We start from the raw sequence: 16,722 nt of genomic DNA, 5'->3' as shown, positions 1-16,722 counted from the left end.
CAAATCTTGTAATGGATGGTAGATTTACAACTACTCGAGTTTGGACACAATCTAAGTGGGGTTCACTTTCCCCAACGTGAGCGATCTACTCCTCCCCCTGTGCACACTCCCTATCCACTACGCACTAGTATAGGGGTTTTTATAAACTTATCCACAATTTATTAATAGTATTAATTATGATTATAATAAGCTCAAATTATGTTTCTGATTTGTAATAATATTTTTAGAAAATCAAATCTATTTATAAAGATATAAGAAGTAACTCTAATCCCTCTATTAATTCATTTATAAGTGTGTATCAATTCTTTATAATATTAGGGAGTACTCCTTAATGAGTGTCACTATTAAATATTGACTCTTTCACATGCATATAAATTCGGGGCTTAATTATAGTCTTATTCTTAATCTAATAATAATTATAGAGATTATAAACAATGCATAGGAATTATTAATAATTATATTCTCCATACTTATACACATAAAACCATACTTACGCTTTGTTTTGAAATCCAATACTAATGTTTTTAGCAACATATATAATATATAATATCATAGGTTATGGGAGGTAGGCCCTGGTTTCATATGAATCTCATTATGATAGCTTTCTATGTTTCCACGTGGCAAATACAAGGTAGTTCTTTCTTAGATAGGTTTGTTCCTTATTTACTTTGTTCTCCTATTCTATGTGGTATTCATATGGATATTTTTTTATGCTTGCAATATAGTATTTGCCTCAATGAATTGATAGGTCAAGTTTTTAACAATCTCTCTTCTTTACACATGCTTGCCCTTTATGGGAGTTCCATTTGCCGATTGATCGATGGGGCCGCTGGTTTCATTAAAGGTGGCAATCTGATTATCACTCAAGTTTTATGTGGGAGGATTGATGTAACAAAGATAATTTAATAAAGTTGGCCACGTGTGTGGCATTGACATCATTAAATGTATTCATGGGTTTGGCCAATGACAAGGTCACCCTGTTTGGCCAATGACAAGGTCACCCTGTATAATTACTTTCTTCTTTTCTTGCCCAACCAGTTTATATATTTCTTCACTCCTTATCACTTGGTGTCTTTTAGTCTTCGTCCACATAATATATATATATGCACCAAACTCCAATTGAAGTGTCTTTTACATCATTTAATCTATCAAAAGATTATTGTGTTATATTTAAAATGATGTTTATTGATGGAGTTTATAGGACGTCTGTAATATAATTTATTTGAATCAAAAATATACATTATTAATGATGGCTTTAATCTTATAATAATGTCTCTTTATTATTATTATTTTTATTGATTTAGATTATATTTTTTTATACTTATATATTTATAATAATATACTATTATATTAGTGATATAATATATCTAGGGATAGATCATACCACTTTATATCTTATAACCACTATTGATTATCTATCATTATCAGGGCTCATGATAGTGGATAAGGAACTAGTGGCGACGGAGAAGATAACACAGAATCCGGCCTGCAAGGTATGAACTCGAGGCCTGGTGGTAATATGCTCAACCAATGCCGATATGATTGATACTATTAAGATGGAACAAAATAGGTAAAAAAGTGTGGCTTTTTTTTTTGTTTCCATGGATCTTAAGTTCTTATCAGCAAGAAAATTTCTAGATGATTGGTTTAATAACTTTTGGGATAAGAAGTTGAGAATGCTAGTTAACTTCAATGAAATGATTCAAAAAGGTCTCTTTGTCATCTTTTTCCAAAACCACTCCATGCAAGAGAAAGTTTTAAAAAAATGTCTCTAGAATGTTGGGCAAACCCTATTTAGGGCTTTTTCTTGGTCACCAAAAGGTAATTATTACAAATAGTTTTTTGATGTCTCCCCTTTTTGGGTCAAATTGAGAGGGGTTCAACCAGAATTTCGGCCATGTATTCCCCAAATGTTTGGGGTCAACTCTGCAAGTTGAAAACCCGAAGAATACCCTTCCCCACTTCAATGCTAGGGTTCTTTTGGCTTTCAAACCCAATGTGGTTTTCCCTAGTGAAATCTATTTAAAAATTGATAATGAAACCTTTATGTGAGAAATTGTCAAGTTAGGAGACATTGGTTCTTGCTTTCACTGTAGATTAAATGGACACAATAGAAAGGAGTGTCCAGCTTTGAAAAATATACAAAAAGATTTTTACCCTACTTATGGAAGTAATATTAACAATAAATAGGTTAGTGCTAATGTCTCGAACCCTAATGTTAATGCAAAGGGAAAGGTTGGCACTAAAGTGAATAATAATAGTTTTGATAAAGAAACCAGTGATTTTAATCTAGGAAGCTAATCCCCTCTTTGAAGGTGAGTATGAGGTGAGAGACCATTGAAAAGAATATTGAAGAATGCCTCTTGTTAGCCACAATATATTGAAGTCCCAAGGGAAAAGGTTAATGAGGATAATGCCCCTAGGCTCAATGCCCAACAAATTGCCCTCGGGATCTTAAAGGAAAAAGCAGATAGGTTCCAAAATAATAATTTGCATGTGGTAGAGTCTATAGGGGATCAACCTAACAGTATGTCTTCCAAAGAAAACCTTGAACTAGTTGGCCCCCATAAGTAATCAAAATGTTACAGAACTCAAGCAAGGTGGTTTTATTGAAGTTGTTAATAAAAAGAAGAAAAGGAAAACCTATGAGAGGACTAATAGTGCTAAAAATTGTGAATGAGCAAACAAGATTAAAAGCAATGAGATGCCAGAATGTTTTAACATACTATGCACGAGTCAAAACCCCCCATTTTGTTAATTATGATTGTACACATCCATAGTTGGAATGTCAAAGGTCTTGAGACGCCTGATAGAAAATATGTTGTTAAAAATTGGTGTAATAAGCTTACTAGTAAGCACATTATTTGTCTCCAAGAGATTAATCTCACTGGTGTTCAAGATTTTAGTGTCCTCAAAATCTTATGGAATAAAGCTAAGTGTTTATTCACTGGTCATAACAAACGAAAGGTGGTCTTGCCTTTCTAATTGGACAACAATGGACTGATACAATGGTCAACCATGGGATGTCTCCTTGCCACAAAGCTCTTTGGTCTACTTTTAGTTATGAGGACGAAGTGATTGGTATCTGCAATATTTATGCTTCTAATTGTTAAATATGTTTGCTATGTGAGAAATTGAAATTAATTTGTATCTATAGATCTATCATGTGTATCTATATGTTATTACATTATTATCTATTGCTCATTGATTGTATATATATCATATACATATAATATTATATATATAATATCATACATATATACATATATAATATTATACATATATATGTATTTTATATTACTAATCACTGTGGAGGAAACTCCGTAGTTAAGCGCACTCAGGCTGGAGTAGTACTGGGATGGGTGACCTCCCGGGAAGTCCCAGTGCTTCACCCCTGTGAGCATCACCTAGATCCAATGAGTGCCAAGTGTTCCGTTTATCCTCATGAGAGATGGATTCATGTTGAATCACTACTCATGAAACATGGGTCATCGAGTTTGACTCAAAATCACACAGTTAAATCCTGATATTCACATCACAATTTGACTAGCTGTGGAAATCATGTCCTACTTATCAATTACTAATATATGTCAAGCATTTTGTAATAACCTTTGTTATTTATCTTTACCACCTTTATCGAATGATTTGTTATCAGCATTATTGATCCTAGTCTGTCGGCACCGTAAGCACATTATACTTGCCTATTGGACAATCTCGACTAAGGGACCTGTCCTCTTTCGTTGCGCTTCAGAGATACATATATAATGCGATGGATATACTCAATCAATCACCAAGGCAATCAAGTATATTCCCATCGCATATAAGTTATAGTGTATTTTCCAATACATACATAAACAAGATATTAATATATATAATTTTCTTATATTAATTAATTGTAAAATTCAATTATTAATATTAAGATATTATTGTATGATCATATCTACCTTAGGATTCTAAAGTCTTTCAATTCATTATATATATAGAAATTGAGATTTACACCAATTATATATAAAAACTTTACATGGTATCAGAGCCAAATTGGTAGAGAAATCTCAAATTTCATCTCAGTTAAAAAGGGAAGACATAATGACAAACAATGTCAAAGTGGAAGATAGACTTGAAAGTGCATCAAAAGAAATTTCTTGGAAAACTCGTATTATTACAATTCTTGAAGAACTAGAACTAGAAACCTTCATTGAAGAAGATATTCCAATACCTCAAAATGAATCAGAAAGACTCACCTGGAAAAGACGGAACAATAAACCAAGGAAAATTATTGTCAATTCAATAAAGGATCACATTCTTCCTTCTATATCAGATATCAAAAGTGCATATGAGGTATTCAAGACCATAAAAAATACATTTGAGATAAATAACTCAAGTAGAGTGATCACCTTAAAAACTCAACTACTGAATACTAAAATGGAAAAAGGAGATGCTGTTCACTCTTATTTCGAGAAAATTTTTGAAATGAAGAAATACCTATCGGCTATTGGAAACAAAATAGAAGATCAAGAACTTCCATTAATAGCCATTAGAGGACTACCAATGTCTTGGGATACTTTCATTCAAGTGGTAAGTAGACCTTCAATTCCTACTTTTGATCAGCTAAAAAACGAATGCATATCAAAAGAATCAAGGTTAATCTCGAGAGGAATCACATCAAATCAAGAGGGAGAAAATCAAGCTCTCCACACTGTCTCGAATAAACAAAAGAGAAAATTCAATAGAAGGAAATTCAATATGAGAAAAAGAATTTTAGAAATTAGGATTACTCCCAAGTTAAGGGTTACAAGTGTGAGAAGATGGGACACACCTTTAGAAACTGTCTAGAGAGAAAAAATACTAGCCTCCCTAGCTGAAGCAAAAGAAGATGAAAATCAACTATACTATTATGCACTTTCAAGTGAAGTAAATTCAAATAAGGAAGCTTGGATCGTAGATAGTGGTGCATCTCGTCACATCTCTGGATTCAAAAATATGTTTGATACATTTGGAACTTATATTACTTAAGGAGTCACAGTTGGAGACAACTCCACCTATCCTGTTAAAGGTATTGGGACCTGTTCCATCAAATTAAAAGGTGGAGCTACAATTTATCTCAAAGATGTCTTATTTGTACCTAGTATAAAGAGAAATCTAGTTTCAATCTTGAGTCTAACCGATGATGGATATCAAGTCACCTTCAACAAAGACAAAGTACTATACTCGCCTAAAAACTCAAGTCTAAAAAAAGCTATTATCATAAGGTCCAGATTTGGAACATTATATAGTTTAAGCAATATTCAAAAGCAAGCCCTTAGTCATGAAACATCAAATGTTAATGAATTATGGCATAGACAACTTGGACATATTGGGTTCAGCTCACTTCCAAATTTGAAAAAGATCACTTCTGGAACCCCTAAACTAGACTCAACACATATAGGAACTTGCAAAGGGTGTGCTCTAGGGAAAATAATAAAAAGACCATTTACCTCTAGTGAACACAAGTCAAAATCAGTCTTGGAACAAATCCACTCAAACTTATGTGGACCCATGCCCACACCATCTCTAGGGGGATTCCTTTATTATATATCTTTCATTGATGACTTCTCTAGGAAGACTTGGATCTATTTTTTGAAAGCCAAAGAGTCAAATGAAGTACTATCAAAATTCAAAACCTTCAAAGCATTAGTGGAAAATCAGACCGACAAAAGGATTAAAACATTAAGATCAGACAATGGAGGTGAATATACATCTGAAGTTTTCAAAAGTTTTTGCAATTCTATTGGGATTAAGAGGGAGTATACAGTACCTTATAATCCTCAACAAAATGGAGTCGCAGAAAGAAAAAATAGAACCATCATTGAAGCCAAAAAAGCTATGTTACATGATCAAAATATGCATGTTTCATTTTGGGTAGAAACCTCTAAGACTGCAGTATACATTCAAAATAGACGTCCACATTCAATTCTAAAAAATGCCACACCAGAAGAAGTTTTCTCAGGGACACAACCAGATTTAAGTCATCTCATAATATTCAGATATCTAGTATATGTGCACATGCCCAAAGAAAAAACGACTAAACTTGAACCTTCTAGAAAGAGAGGTATATTCTTAGGATACAGTGAAAATTCCAAGGGTTATATAATTTACATTCCCGAACAAGATCAGTTGAAATAAGTAGAGATGTAATTTTTGAAGAACACTCTGCACTAAAACTTTCAACTGGCATAGAAGATGAATCAAACTTAGATGTTGAAGAATCTAGACAAACTGAGACTCAGAGGGAGAACACATCTGAAGGAAGAGAATCAGAGATAGCTAATGAGGAAATTACTAATGAGAAGAAAAGACCATTATGGGAAAGGAAGATGATTGAAGAAAACAATGTAGAACCAGATGAGATCTCAAAAGAAAGCAAGAGCACTCGAAATCAATCATGTTACACTGCTTTGATAACAGAACTAAATAAAACCGAACCTTCAACAACTGAAGAAGCTCTAAATTCACAAGAGTGGAAAGATGCCATGGTGGAAGAATACAATTCCATACTTCAAAACGATGTCTGGGATATTGTACCTAGATCTGAAGACAAATCAGTTGTATCTTCAAAATGGTTATATAAAATCAAATACGCCGCAGATGGAAATATTGAAAAACAAAAAGCTAGATTTGTTGCTCGAGGGTTTTTCTCAGAAAGCTGGCATTGACTATGAAGAAAACTTTGCTCCAATACCCCGTTACACTTTTGTAAGAACAATCATTGCAATTGCAGAATCCAAAGGATGGAAGATTCATCAGATGGATGTAAAAATTGCTTTCCTAAATGGGATCATTAGTGAATAAGTCTACATAGAGCAACAAGAAGGGTTCATTGTGAAAGATAAAAAGTTTTATGTATGTAAACTCAAGAAAGCACTATATGGTCTCAAACAAGCCCCTCGAGCTTGGTACGAAAGGATAGACAACTATTTATCTAAACGATACTCAAAGAATGAAGCCGACTCAAACATATACTTCAAAACCTCAAAGGATGAGATGTTAATACTTGTTCTATATGTTGATGATTTACTAATAACAAGAGATGATAAATTGATTGAAAAATGCAAACAAGACCTAATAGCCGAATTTGAGATGAAAGATCTGGGGTTACTACACTACTTCTTGGGACTCGAAGTTAGTCAAAAAAAGGACTACAATTTCTTACATCAAGGAAAGTATACTCAAAATATTCTGACTAGGTTAGGAATGATGGATAGTAAGCCCTTATCTACTCCAATAGAAACAAACTTACACAAACTGAAAGAAGAAGCTATAAACTCTAAGGACATTGATCTTACTCTCTTTAGACAGATCATTGGATCACTTATGTATCTTGTAAATACCAGACCGGACATATGCTTTGCTACCAATGTCCTGAGTCATTTAATGTGTAAACCTGAGAAGATTCACTTAATGGCTGCCAAACACATCTTAAGATACTTACAAGGAACTATTGGTTTTGGTTTAAAGTATAAAAATGTTGAGATAAATCTTGAAGGATATACTGACTCAAATTGGGCAGGTTGCTCCTTAAATCATAAAAGCACTACAGGTTGTTTTTTCAGTCTTGGGTCAGCAATGATATCTTGGTTCAGTAGAATACAACCAACTGTTGCCTTAAGTTCTATTGAAGCTGAGTATGTAGCTGCCTCCATGGGAGCACATGAAGTTTGGCTAAGAAAACTATTATTTGGGTTATTCGGAAAACCTCTAAATCCTACAATGATTTGTTGCGATAATCAGAGTTGTATCAAACTTTCTGCAAATCCAATTTTCCACAATCGATCGAAGCATATCAAGACTCCTTATCACTATATAAGAGATATGGTTGGCAGAGATGTTATTAAATTAAGTTAAATTAGTACAAATGAGCAAAATGCTGATATTTTTACCAAGCCTCTTGCAAAGTTGAAAACTGTGTACTTCAGAGGTAAACTTGCTATGACATTGTTGTAAATGCATTTATTAAACTATCATATTCATTAATATAAATTTTGCTTGAAAGCTTGTGTTGTGAAAGGTGACGACCTTTCTTGTGTTCTGATCCTATTATAAAGTAACGACTTTATTTATAGTTGATATGTTTTTCAAACAAAAATGTTTGAAGTTAGGGTTATCTTTGTTCTTCGGGCCGGATTTTGCCAAACACATTGATAACCTTCATGGTTCTTCGGGTCGGATTTTGCCGGACACCATGAAAATCCATTGTGTTTTGATTCTTGGGTTAAACCTTACCAAACACTATGATGATAACACTTTATTGTGCAAGTTGTTTTTATTTTCTTCCAATTTCCCTCTTGCTAAAGAGGGAGTGTTAAATATGTTAGCCATGTGAGAAATTGGAATTAATTTGTGTCTATAGATCTATCATGTATATCTATACATTATTACATTATTATCTATTGCTCATTGATTGTATATATATCATATACATATATACATATAATATTATATATATAATATCATACGTATATACATATATATGTATTTTATATTACTAATATAAGTCGAGCATTTTATAATAACCCTTTGTTATTTATCTTTACCACCTTTATCAAATGATTTGTTATCGGCATTATTGATTCTGGTCTGTTGGTGCCGTAAGCACATTATACTTGCCGATTGGACAGTCCCGACTAAGGGACATGTCCTCTTCCGCTGCGCTTCTCTGATATATATATATAATGCGATGGATATACTCGATCAATCACCAAGGCAATCAAGTATATTCCCATCACATATAAGCTATAGTGTATTTTTCAATACATACATAAACAAGATATTAATATATATAATTTTCTTATATTAATTAATTGTAAAACTCAATTATTATTATTAAGATATTATTGTATGATCATATCTACCTTAGGAATCTAAAGTCTTTCAATTCATTATATATAGAAATTGAGATTTACACCAATTATATATAAAAACTTTACGCTAATGACTATAGAGAGAGAGAGAGAGAGCCCTTTTTGGGGATCGTCTCTCTTCTAATCTTCCACAGGCCTCTTGGTCCTTTATTGGTGTCTTTAACATGATTGAAGGGAATCAAGACAAAATAGGGGGCAATAAAATGGAATGGAAAGGGAATGAACTCTTCTTCTAGTCGAAATTTAAAAGAAGATTTTCTTTGATTGACCCTCTTGAGAATATGAAAGGGGTTTTTGATAGCATTTGGTTTACTTGGTGCAGTAATCAAGCCAACAAAAATAGAATTTATTGTAGACTTGATAGAATATACCTGAATGATAGGGATCTTTGCCTTGTCCAGAAACATGGGGTTTCTCCCATTCAGGTCTTCCCTGCTAGCATTTCTGATCATTCACCCATCTCTGTCTGTATTACTTGGAAGGATCTCACTGATGTCGACAGAAAAACTTTTAAGAAGAGATTGTTCAAATTGAATGTTTCGCTTAATAATGATGATGACAACATTGAAGCAATCAAGACCTCCTATCTTTCTAAGTTTTGTAATGCTAAGTGTAATCCAATTCAAAAGTGGGATGGGATGGTTGAGAGCTAGAAAAAAACCTGCCAAACTATTGGAACTAAAGAAGCCAGAGACTGATATTACAAGGAAAAGTTGTACCAGAAAAAACTAAATGAGGTGGTAAGTGAACTTCAGAAAAAGGGTAATAACAGTGGACTGCAGAATGAGCTTATCTATACTAAGGACATGCTTAGAAAAATTCCGAACTATAAAATCCAGGGGAAGAAAATTAGAGCTAAAGCTAATTGGTTAAATGATGGGGATAGAGGTTCCAATTATATTTTCAATATCATAATTGGTTAAAGGAGGGAGGAGATCACTGGTATTCAAGTGAATGGAGAATTCTCTAGCTGTAACTCTAAAATTCTGGAAGCCTTTCTTACCTTTTATAAATATCTTTTTTCATCTGAACATGGTGATGCTAATCATGATATGTTTCAAACATGTGTTATGATCATTCACAATAAGATCAATGATAAACAAGCCAGAAACTTGAGCCAAGAGATATCCATTCAAGAAACTGAAAACACCATTGGTTCCTTGGCTAATGGCAAAACCCCTGGTATGGATGGTATGCGGGCTGAATTTTATTAAAAAAAATAAAGATCAGATTGCAAAAGAACTCTTGTAGGTCTATCATTATGCTTTTGAATTTGGCTCTCTTGGGAGGAATATAAACAAAGGGGTTATTAAGCTCCTCCCCAAAGATGGGAACATGTCTCAAGTGGAAAATTAGAGAACAGTCAATCTCCTTAATCTTTCCTATAAGATTATTGCTAAGCTACTGGCTAGAAGACTTACTGATATCTTGAATGAAATCAATTTTGTTACTTAAACTGGGAAGCCATGCACTGAGCAAAGATGGAGGGACAAAATGATTCTCTTGGACTTTGAAAAAGCTTATGATAGAATTGAATGACCCTTTGTTTTCAAGGGACTTGAAACCTTTGGCTTTCCTAGGTACTTTTGTAAATGGGTGAATATTCATTTCACTGATGCTTCCACTGTTATTGATGTGAATGCGGTATTATTTGATCCTATTCTTTTGGGAAGATCTATTAGACAAGGTTGAGCCTATTCTTTGGAGCAGATCTACTAAACAAGGTTGCCCTCTGGCCCCAGCTCTTTTTGTCATTATTGTTGATGCTCTTTCTTACATTTTGAAAGCTGGAGTATTTGGTCCCCCTATTAAAGGGATAAGTCTTCCTAATCAAGAGGAACTTTGTATTGAACAATTTGCAGATGATAATGCTCTTTTTGTGGAACTCTCAGACAAGAACTTTGATAATGTGCTTACTAGACTGCAATTCTTTTGTGTGACTTCAGGAGCAAAGATTGCACCTCAGAAATCCTCTGTGCTTGGTTGGGTTGATTCTTCTCCCAACTAGATAAAAGAAAGGAATTGGCACTAGTTTGGTCCTAACCATGTGGTCAAATACCTTGGCATTCCCTTTGCTCTTGGTCCTTCTTTGTCAGACAGGTGGAATTGGATTTATAAGAAAATTGAGAGAAAGCATTTCAAATGGAAAACTCGCCTTCTTTCCCTTGCTGGATGAGTCCAGATGGTTCAGAAAGTGCCTCCCATGCTTTATACTATGCTTCTACTTGGTTTTTTGCTAAGGCTCATACCAATAAGCTTGAAAAAGTCCTCAGGGAGATGTTATGGTCTGATGGTTTGGCAAATAAGAAGAGACATTGTGTTAAATGGAAATGGTGTTGTTATCCTAGAAACAAAGGGGGTCTTGGGTTAAAAGACCTAAGATTACAAGGAGTTTCACCCTCAATGCTCTTTATGGGAATGAGCCTTGGAAAGTCCTTATTAGAAACAAGATTTGCAGACCTCAAGTCAAAAGGGGAAAACTTTGGAAGGATACTCCTTTCCACAACATTGTGTTTGGAAATTTTGAATTTAAAATTTTTTCGTTATAGGGTTTTTGCCTCTATTTGGAAGGCATGGTGCCAGGTTAGAACTCTTATCTGCTCTAGACATGTTGTTGGTAAAAACCCTACTTATGCTATTAGAGATAGATCTATTTGGTGGAGCATTTCAGAGATAAGCCCTTGGCTCTTACCCAATGTTGTTCTCCCAAAATTTAGAATAACAAAAGCATATCCCTTGTTCAAGATATTGTGGCTGACAATGGTATTATTCGATGGGATGTTCTTAAGATCAAATTTGGTATTCCTAGACCTCAAAAGAAAACCTATACTCTCATTCAGAAAGCAGTGGACAAGTGGTTTCCTGGTAAACTTATTTCTGTTGATGATTCTTTCAATCACGTTAGATGGAGTAATGGGAATATGTTAAAGGATTTTTCTAGCAAGCAAATTTATGAGATGTTGAATGATGATGATGACATTATTAACCATATCAAGCTGGTCTGAGGCTTTAACTAGCCTTGTAATAGGTGGCTTTCTATTTTTTAGTTTTTCTGGCAGTCTAATGTTGAGCCTATAAAATGTTGCTTTTGATGGATCTTACTTCTTAAAAAGCTTGCTGTCGGGTCTTTTCGGTCTCAAAATGGAAAACAAATTTCTCATTTGTTCTATTTGTCATTGTGCTGAAACTTTTGAACATCTTTTTTTCAATTGTTCTTAGGCTTCCAAGATTTGGGCTTTATTCCTTGGTAATAAATAGGTTTTGGAATGTTCATCCTGGGATATCTTTCTTTAATACCATAACTGGTTTTGTTGAGTCCTTTGACATGCATCTTAACAAATTCTGTTTTATCTTAACTTTTGAGATCCTACGGTTCATTTGGAAGCAAAGGACTGAAGATATTTTTCAATCCAGACCTCGCGTTCTTACTGAGTTTAATCATAAACTCACCTTTTTTCACATAATGTCACAGGTGACTGCTGTTATGGAGGTGCCAAAGGACAGATTTAATTCCTTGATTCAAGAAGGTGCTATGATAGTTTTTCAAAAAGACATCAAGAATTTTTGGTTCAATGAACCTGAAGCCGAAAGTAACATCAATGAAACTGATAGAGAGGGAGTGGAACAGGACTATGTGAGCACTCCCAGTGCTGAGCCGCAAACTGATAACCTGGAAAGCAAAGCCAATAGTGGACCTACACAGGAAGAGCACTCTGATTGGGACTCATATAATCAAGACAGAGTTGTCACCAGCAACAAGGAAGCTGAGTCTGATGGTTGGTCTCTTAATGATGATAATACTAGTTATGAAGAGGGGTGGAACTAAATGTTTTAAAGTTCCTAGTTTTTTCTTTTTGCACTGTTTGTAATCTTGTCTATTTCTCTTAAAATGTAATGGGATATTCCCAAATGTTGATATGGGTATGTACAAACTGTCTGAGGTGATAGGATGGCTGAAAGTCCCCCTATTTTACTGTCTGGGGCTCTTGTAATTGCTGGCTGAATGCTTTTCTGCCCCAGCTCACTCTTCTTTTGATGCTCCCTGTTGATCCTATATACTTAATAGAAAAAAGAAAAGTCAATTTGTGTATTTGATCAGTATATGATCAAGATCCTTGTTATACATACTCATTGTGATAAGTATTTGTTAGATATTTTTTTATCTGCATGTATGATATAGAAGAACAACTGCATTGAATTCTAAATTAAGGATCATCTATTGTTGCGCTAAGATCACAAAGAAATAAGTAATTGTTAAGTCATTGAGAATAGTGTATGCTTTTAGCATTAATCTCTATGATGGGTTGATTTTATGATCTCTCTTTGTTACAAGATGAAGCAATGAGATGAGATTGCTTTGCATTCAAAGGGATAGATTTAGCTTCAGAGGGAGGATACTATCCTGATCTTATTGCATTGATCAAAGCAGTCCTTGATTGATCTATATGATAAGTTGATGTCAATTTAATCTCTATTGGTTACACGATGTAACAACAATGTTTTCTTGTCTTTTGTATTTTCGTCTTTCTGGCTTTTGGCTTTTGGACAGGCTTTCTGTAGTCTGTTTTAGTTTGTTTGTTTTCTGGCCTTTCTGTGGGCCTTTGTTTTGGGCTGGGCCTTCGGGCTTTTTCCAGCTGTTGGACCTCTGTTTTGGCTGGGTTTCTTTTGCTTATTATCAGCCTTGTTTTTTGTAAAACTTATGGGTTTCAGGATCCTTAAAAACCTGTTTATCTTATCAAAAACAACAATGATCTTTAGAGGAAGATGCTCAACTTCATCGAGCATTGTTTTTTGGTTGAGTGGGAGTCTTTATAATATCCTTTTCTTTCTTATACATGCTTTTAATGCTTGTGGTATTTGTAAAATTTGAGATTCGTGTTGGAAAAGAGTTTTCAGCTGTGATTTTACGAGTTAATATTGACATAAAATTAATAATAAATTGTAAGGACAACCTGATAACTCTCACTTATAAGAGATTCATAGTGAATATCATGTAGAGAGAGTCCATGATGTCAACACATTGAGAGATTCTATGATGAGAGTTGGAAGTCATGTTCAAAGAGTCCATAACTGTATCACGTTGAGAGATTCTGTGATAAAATGTTGGTTGTAAACCTCACTAATTTGTCATGTTGAGAGATTCCATGACATCACATTGAGCGAGTCCGTGATGAAAGGTGATTGTCATTTTTGCAAGTTTGTCATGCTGAGAGATTCCATCATGGCATCACGTTGAGTGAGTCTGTGATGAAAGATGAATGTGACTATTGCAAGTTTTTTTCATGTTGAGTGATTCCATGATTATTAGTTATGAGTAAATATTTACATCTATCATGTAGAGTGATTCCATGACTATGAGTGATTGTTACAGGTCTATTGTGTTGAGTGATTTCATGATTATTAACAATGAGTAAATTGTTCTCTTAATGTCATGTTGAGAGATTCCATAACATCATCATGTTGATAAATTGTGATGAGAGCTGGTTGTGCTTCTTGCAGGGTTTTTATGTTGAGTGGTTCCATTAATTTTATAGGATCTATGTGATTGGATTTTATCATTGACATTTTGGTTGAAGCCTTGTGGGATTGTTCAGCTAAAGATCTCTCTCACTAACGAGTTTTGAAGATTGTAGCTGCGATAGAGATCTTTAGCTCTAGGCATTGATACCGTTATTGATCACCTTTAGCTAAAAAGGACATTTATGATAAATAAAAATATTAAATATTAAGACGTGTCATGTGTAGAGGGTCAGAAATATAAAGAATTGGATATGAAAATAAAGTCATATTCTAGGAAACTCAAGAGACCTTCAGTTGTAATGTGAAGAGCCTATCTATGTGTTGTATATATCACATCAAGCGAAAGGCGTTGTACAATTGAACATTTTATGATTAATATAGTGATATTTTGTTGTGTGGCTAGGTTTTTCCGTTCAATTTTGAAAGGGTTTTCCCAAGGTAATTTTTTGAGTTTCTTGTATCATTTTGGTTATTCCGTATTGCTGTTTATCTAATACTTCTGGGCAAATCTTAACAGTATGTATGTTTCATGTTCGGAAATAACAAAGTCTGAATGATGCGTATTTATCATGCATGTTTTAAAATTTAAATGGAATTCTAGTTTATGGTGGTTTGTTGTTTATATGGTGCTACATGATAAATTGTGATCCTAATCTTAGTTCATGCTTCAAGGCTGTAAGTATGTCTGTAGAATTGTTTTTATGTATTTTTTATACTAACGAACCCAAAACCCAAAAAATGTTTAGCAGAACCCCCGATCCTGAACCTGGAACCAAACTCAAACAGGCGATCTAGGTGATAATAAAACCACAGGATTACCAAAGAACATACTTGGAGGAAAGATATATTTACAGTCTATCCATACATTTGTTTGTTATCATACACTTTTATGAGCTATAGAAAAAATTATCACAATTACGTGGATCAATTTATTTGCAATCAGAACACACCATGAGACAGACTACAAAACATTCTAGTTAAGAAAAGTAGCATATCACTCTCATTAAACAATTTTATGAATTACTTTCATCTTCATTCCTATTAACATCTAAAATGGTGAATTCAAATATATTAAAAATATAATTGTGCAGGCTTCTTACAGGTTCAAGTGGTCTTGGAGGTTCTTGATGCCCAACTGTTGCTGTACTTGGCATGCCCCAAACATGCAAAAGATCTTGGGTTGGCAGTCTTGTTGAGTCTATAACTTTGGAAAGAGGAAAAGGACTTTTCAGGCTAACATCATTCCAACCATAGCCTGTCCCACCACCAGCTACACCTTCGACTGGAGGAGGGGCAAGGTATTCAGTATTATTTTGTGTGCCAGCTGGATGAGCTGCCAAGAAACATACACATTATTTAGAATTGCAATATAAAGACACAAATAGATTAGTAAGAATAATGTTAATGTAACAAGAGGTACGATAGTCTGATTAGATATAGCAAATTTCCATGAACATGTTCAAAGGACCTTTTGACCAGATTTTTAATTTAGCTTATCCTAAACCACTCCTAGATTCTCAGTTCTAACTAATTAAGAGCATATTGTACTCCCTAAGAACAGAAAGAATATTAGGGGAGGGTGATACTTGTTGCCCTATCCTTATATTATAATTTCTAAATCTTTGACCACAGCCTTCCCAGCTGCAAAAAATAGGAAAGAATTGACTTTTATTCAATCTCCAATATCAGGTCACTTTCCTGTCTAAAGTTTTTTATAATACTTCAATTGCTGTGAAGTTGTTGTCCACAAAAATGGAGCTTTTAGAAGATCCCACCGAAATATGAGACAAGAGTGCCAAATTTTCATATATTTATTTTCAATACAGATAACACATGCCACAAAAGCATTAATATGTTGTGAAAATTCAATAAGGGCTTTCCATCGTGCAAAAATATACGAGGGCACTTAACTTTGAAAGCAATTCATACAACTCTGTACCAGGATTGAACGAATGAAATTTCCAGTCCATTATAGATTAGCTTGATAGTTTGGGGATTTGACCATGTAAGCAATTTTTTCATAAACTTTAGGCATCATACTCCGTGATCCATCATCATAATGTTACAACTAGACAAGAGAACTGATGGATCATGGATCCTTAAGTATGGTCTGAATCGTTGATGGAAAAAATAATCACTTATATGGTCATATCCAGAAACTATTAAGCTAATCTGCGTCAGGAATCAATCATCAGCATGCAGTTCACCTGGAAATATAACCAATTGACTCTTGCTCAAAAAATTTGGCCAAAGAAATTCTTTGATGCATATAGTTCCAATGAGTTTTTTCTAAGATATAAAAGGT

General features: G+C 34.1%; 1 protein-coding gene across 1 annotated transcript in view; it reads right to left on the bottom strand.

Annotated features, from left to right (window-relative positions):
- The window catches only part of LOC149565501 (alpha-1,6-mannosyl-glycoprotein 2-beta-N-acetylglucosaminyltransferase), a 195,395-nt gene that overhangs the window by 165,194 nt on the left and 13,479 nt on the right, over positions 1-16,722 (bottom strand). Inside the window, exon 2 of the mRNA XM_089819033.1 lies at positions 15,518-15,750. Coding sequence (XP_089675159.1) covers positions 15,518-15,750 — 233 coding nt within the window. The remainder of the gene's footprint in view (positions 1-15,517; positions 15,751-16,722) is intronic.

The sequence above is a fragment of the Cupressus sempervirens genome, chromosome 3 (assembly GCF_028749045.1).
Source record: "Cupressus sempervirens isolate cs-2001-9-10 chromosome 3, ASM2874904v1, whole genome shotgun sequence".
In the NCBI taxonomy this organism is placed as follows: Eukaryota; Viridiplantae; Streptophyta; class Pinopsida; order Cupressales; family Cupressaceae; genus Cupressus; species Cupressus sempervirens.
The sequence above is the reverse complement of the archived record's forward strand: the minus strand, read 5'-3'. Positions and strand labels throughout refer to the sequence as shown.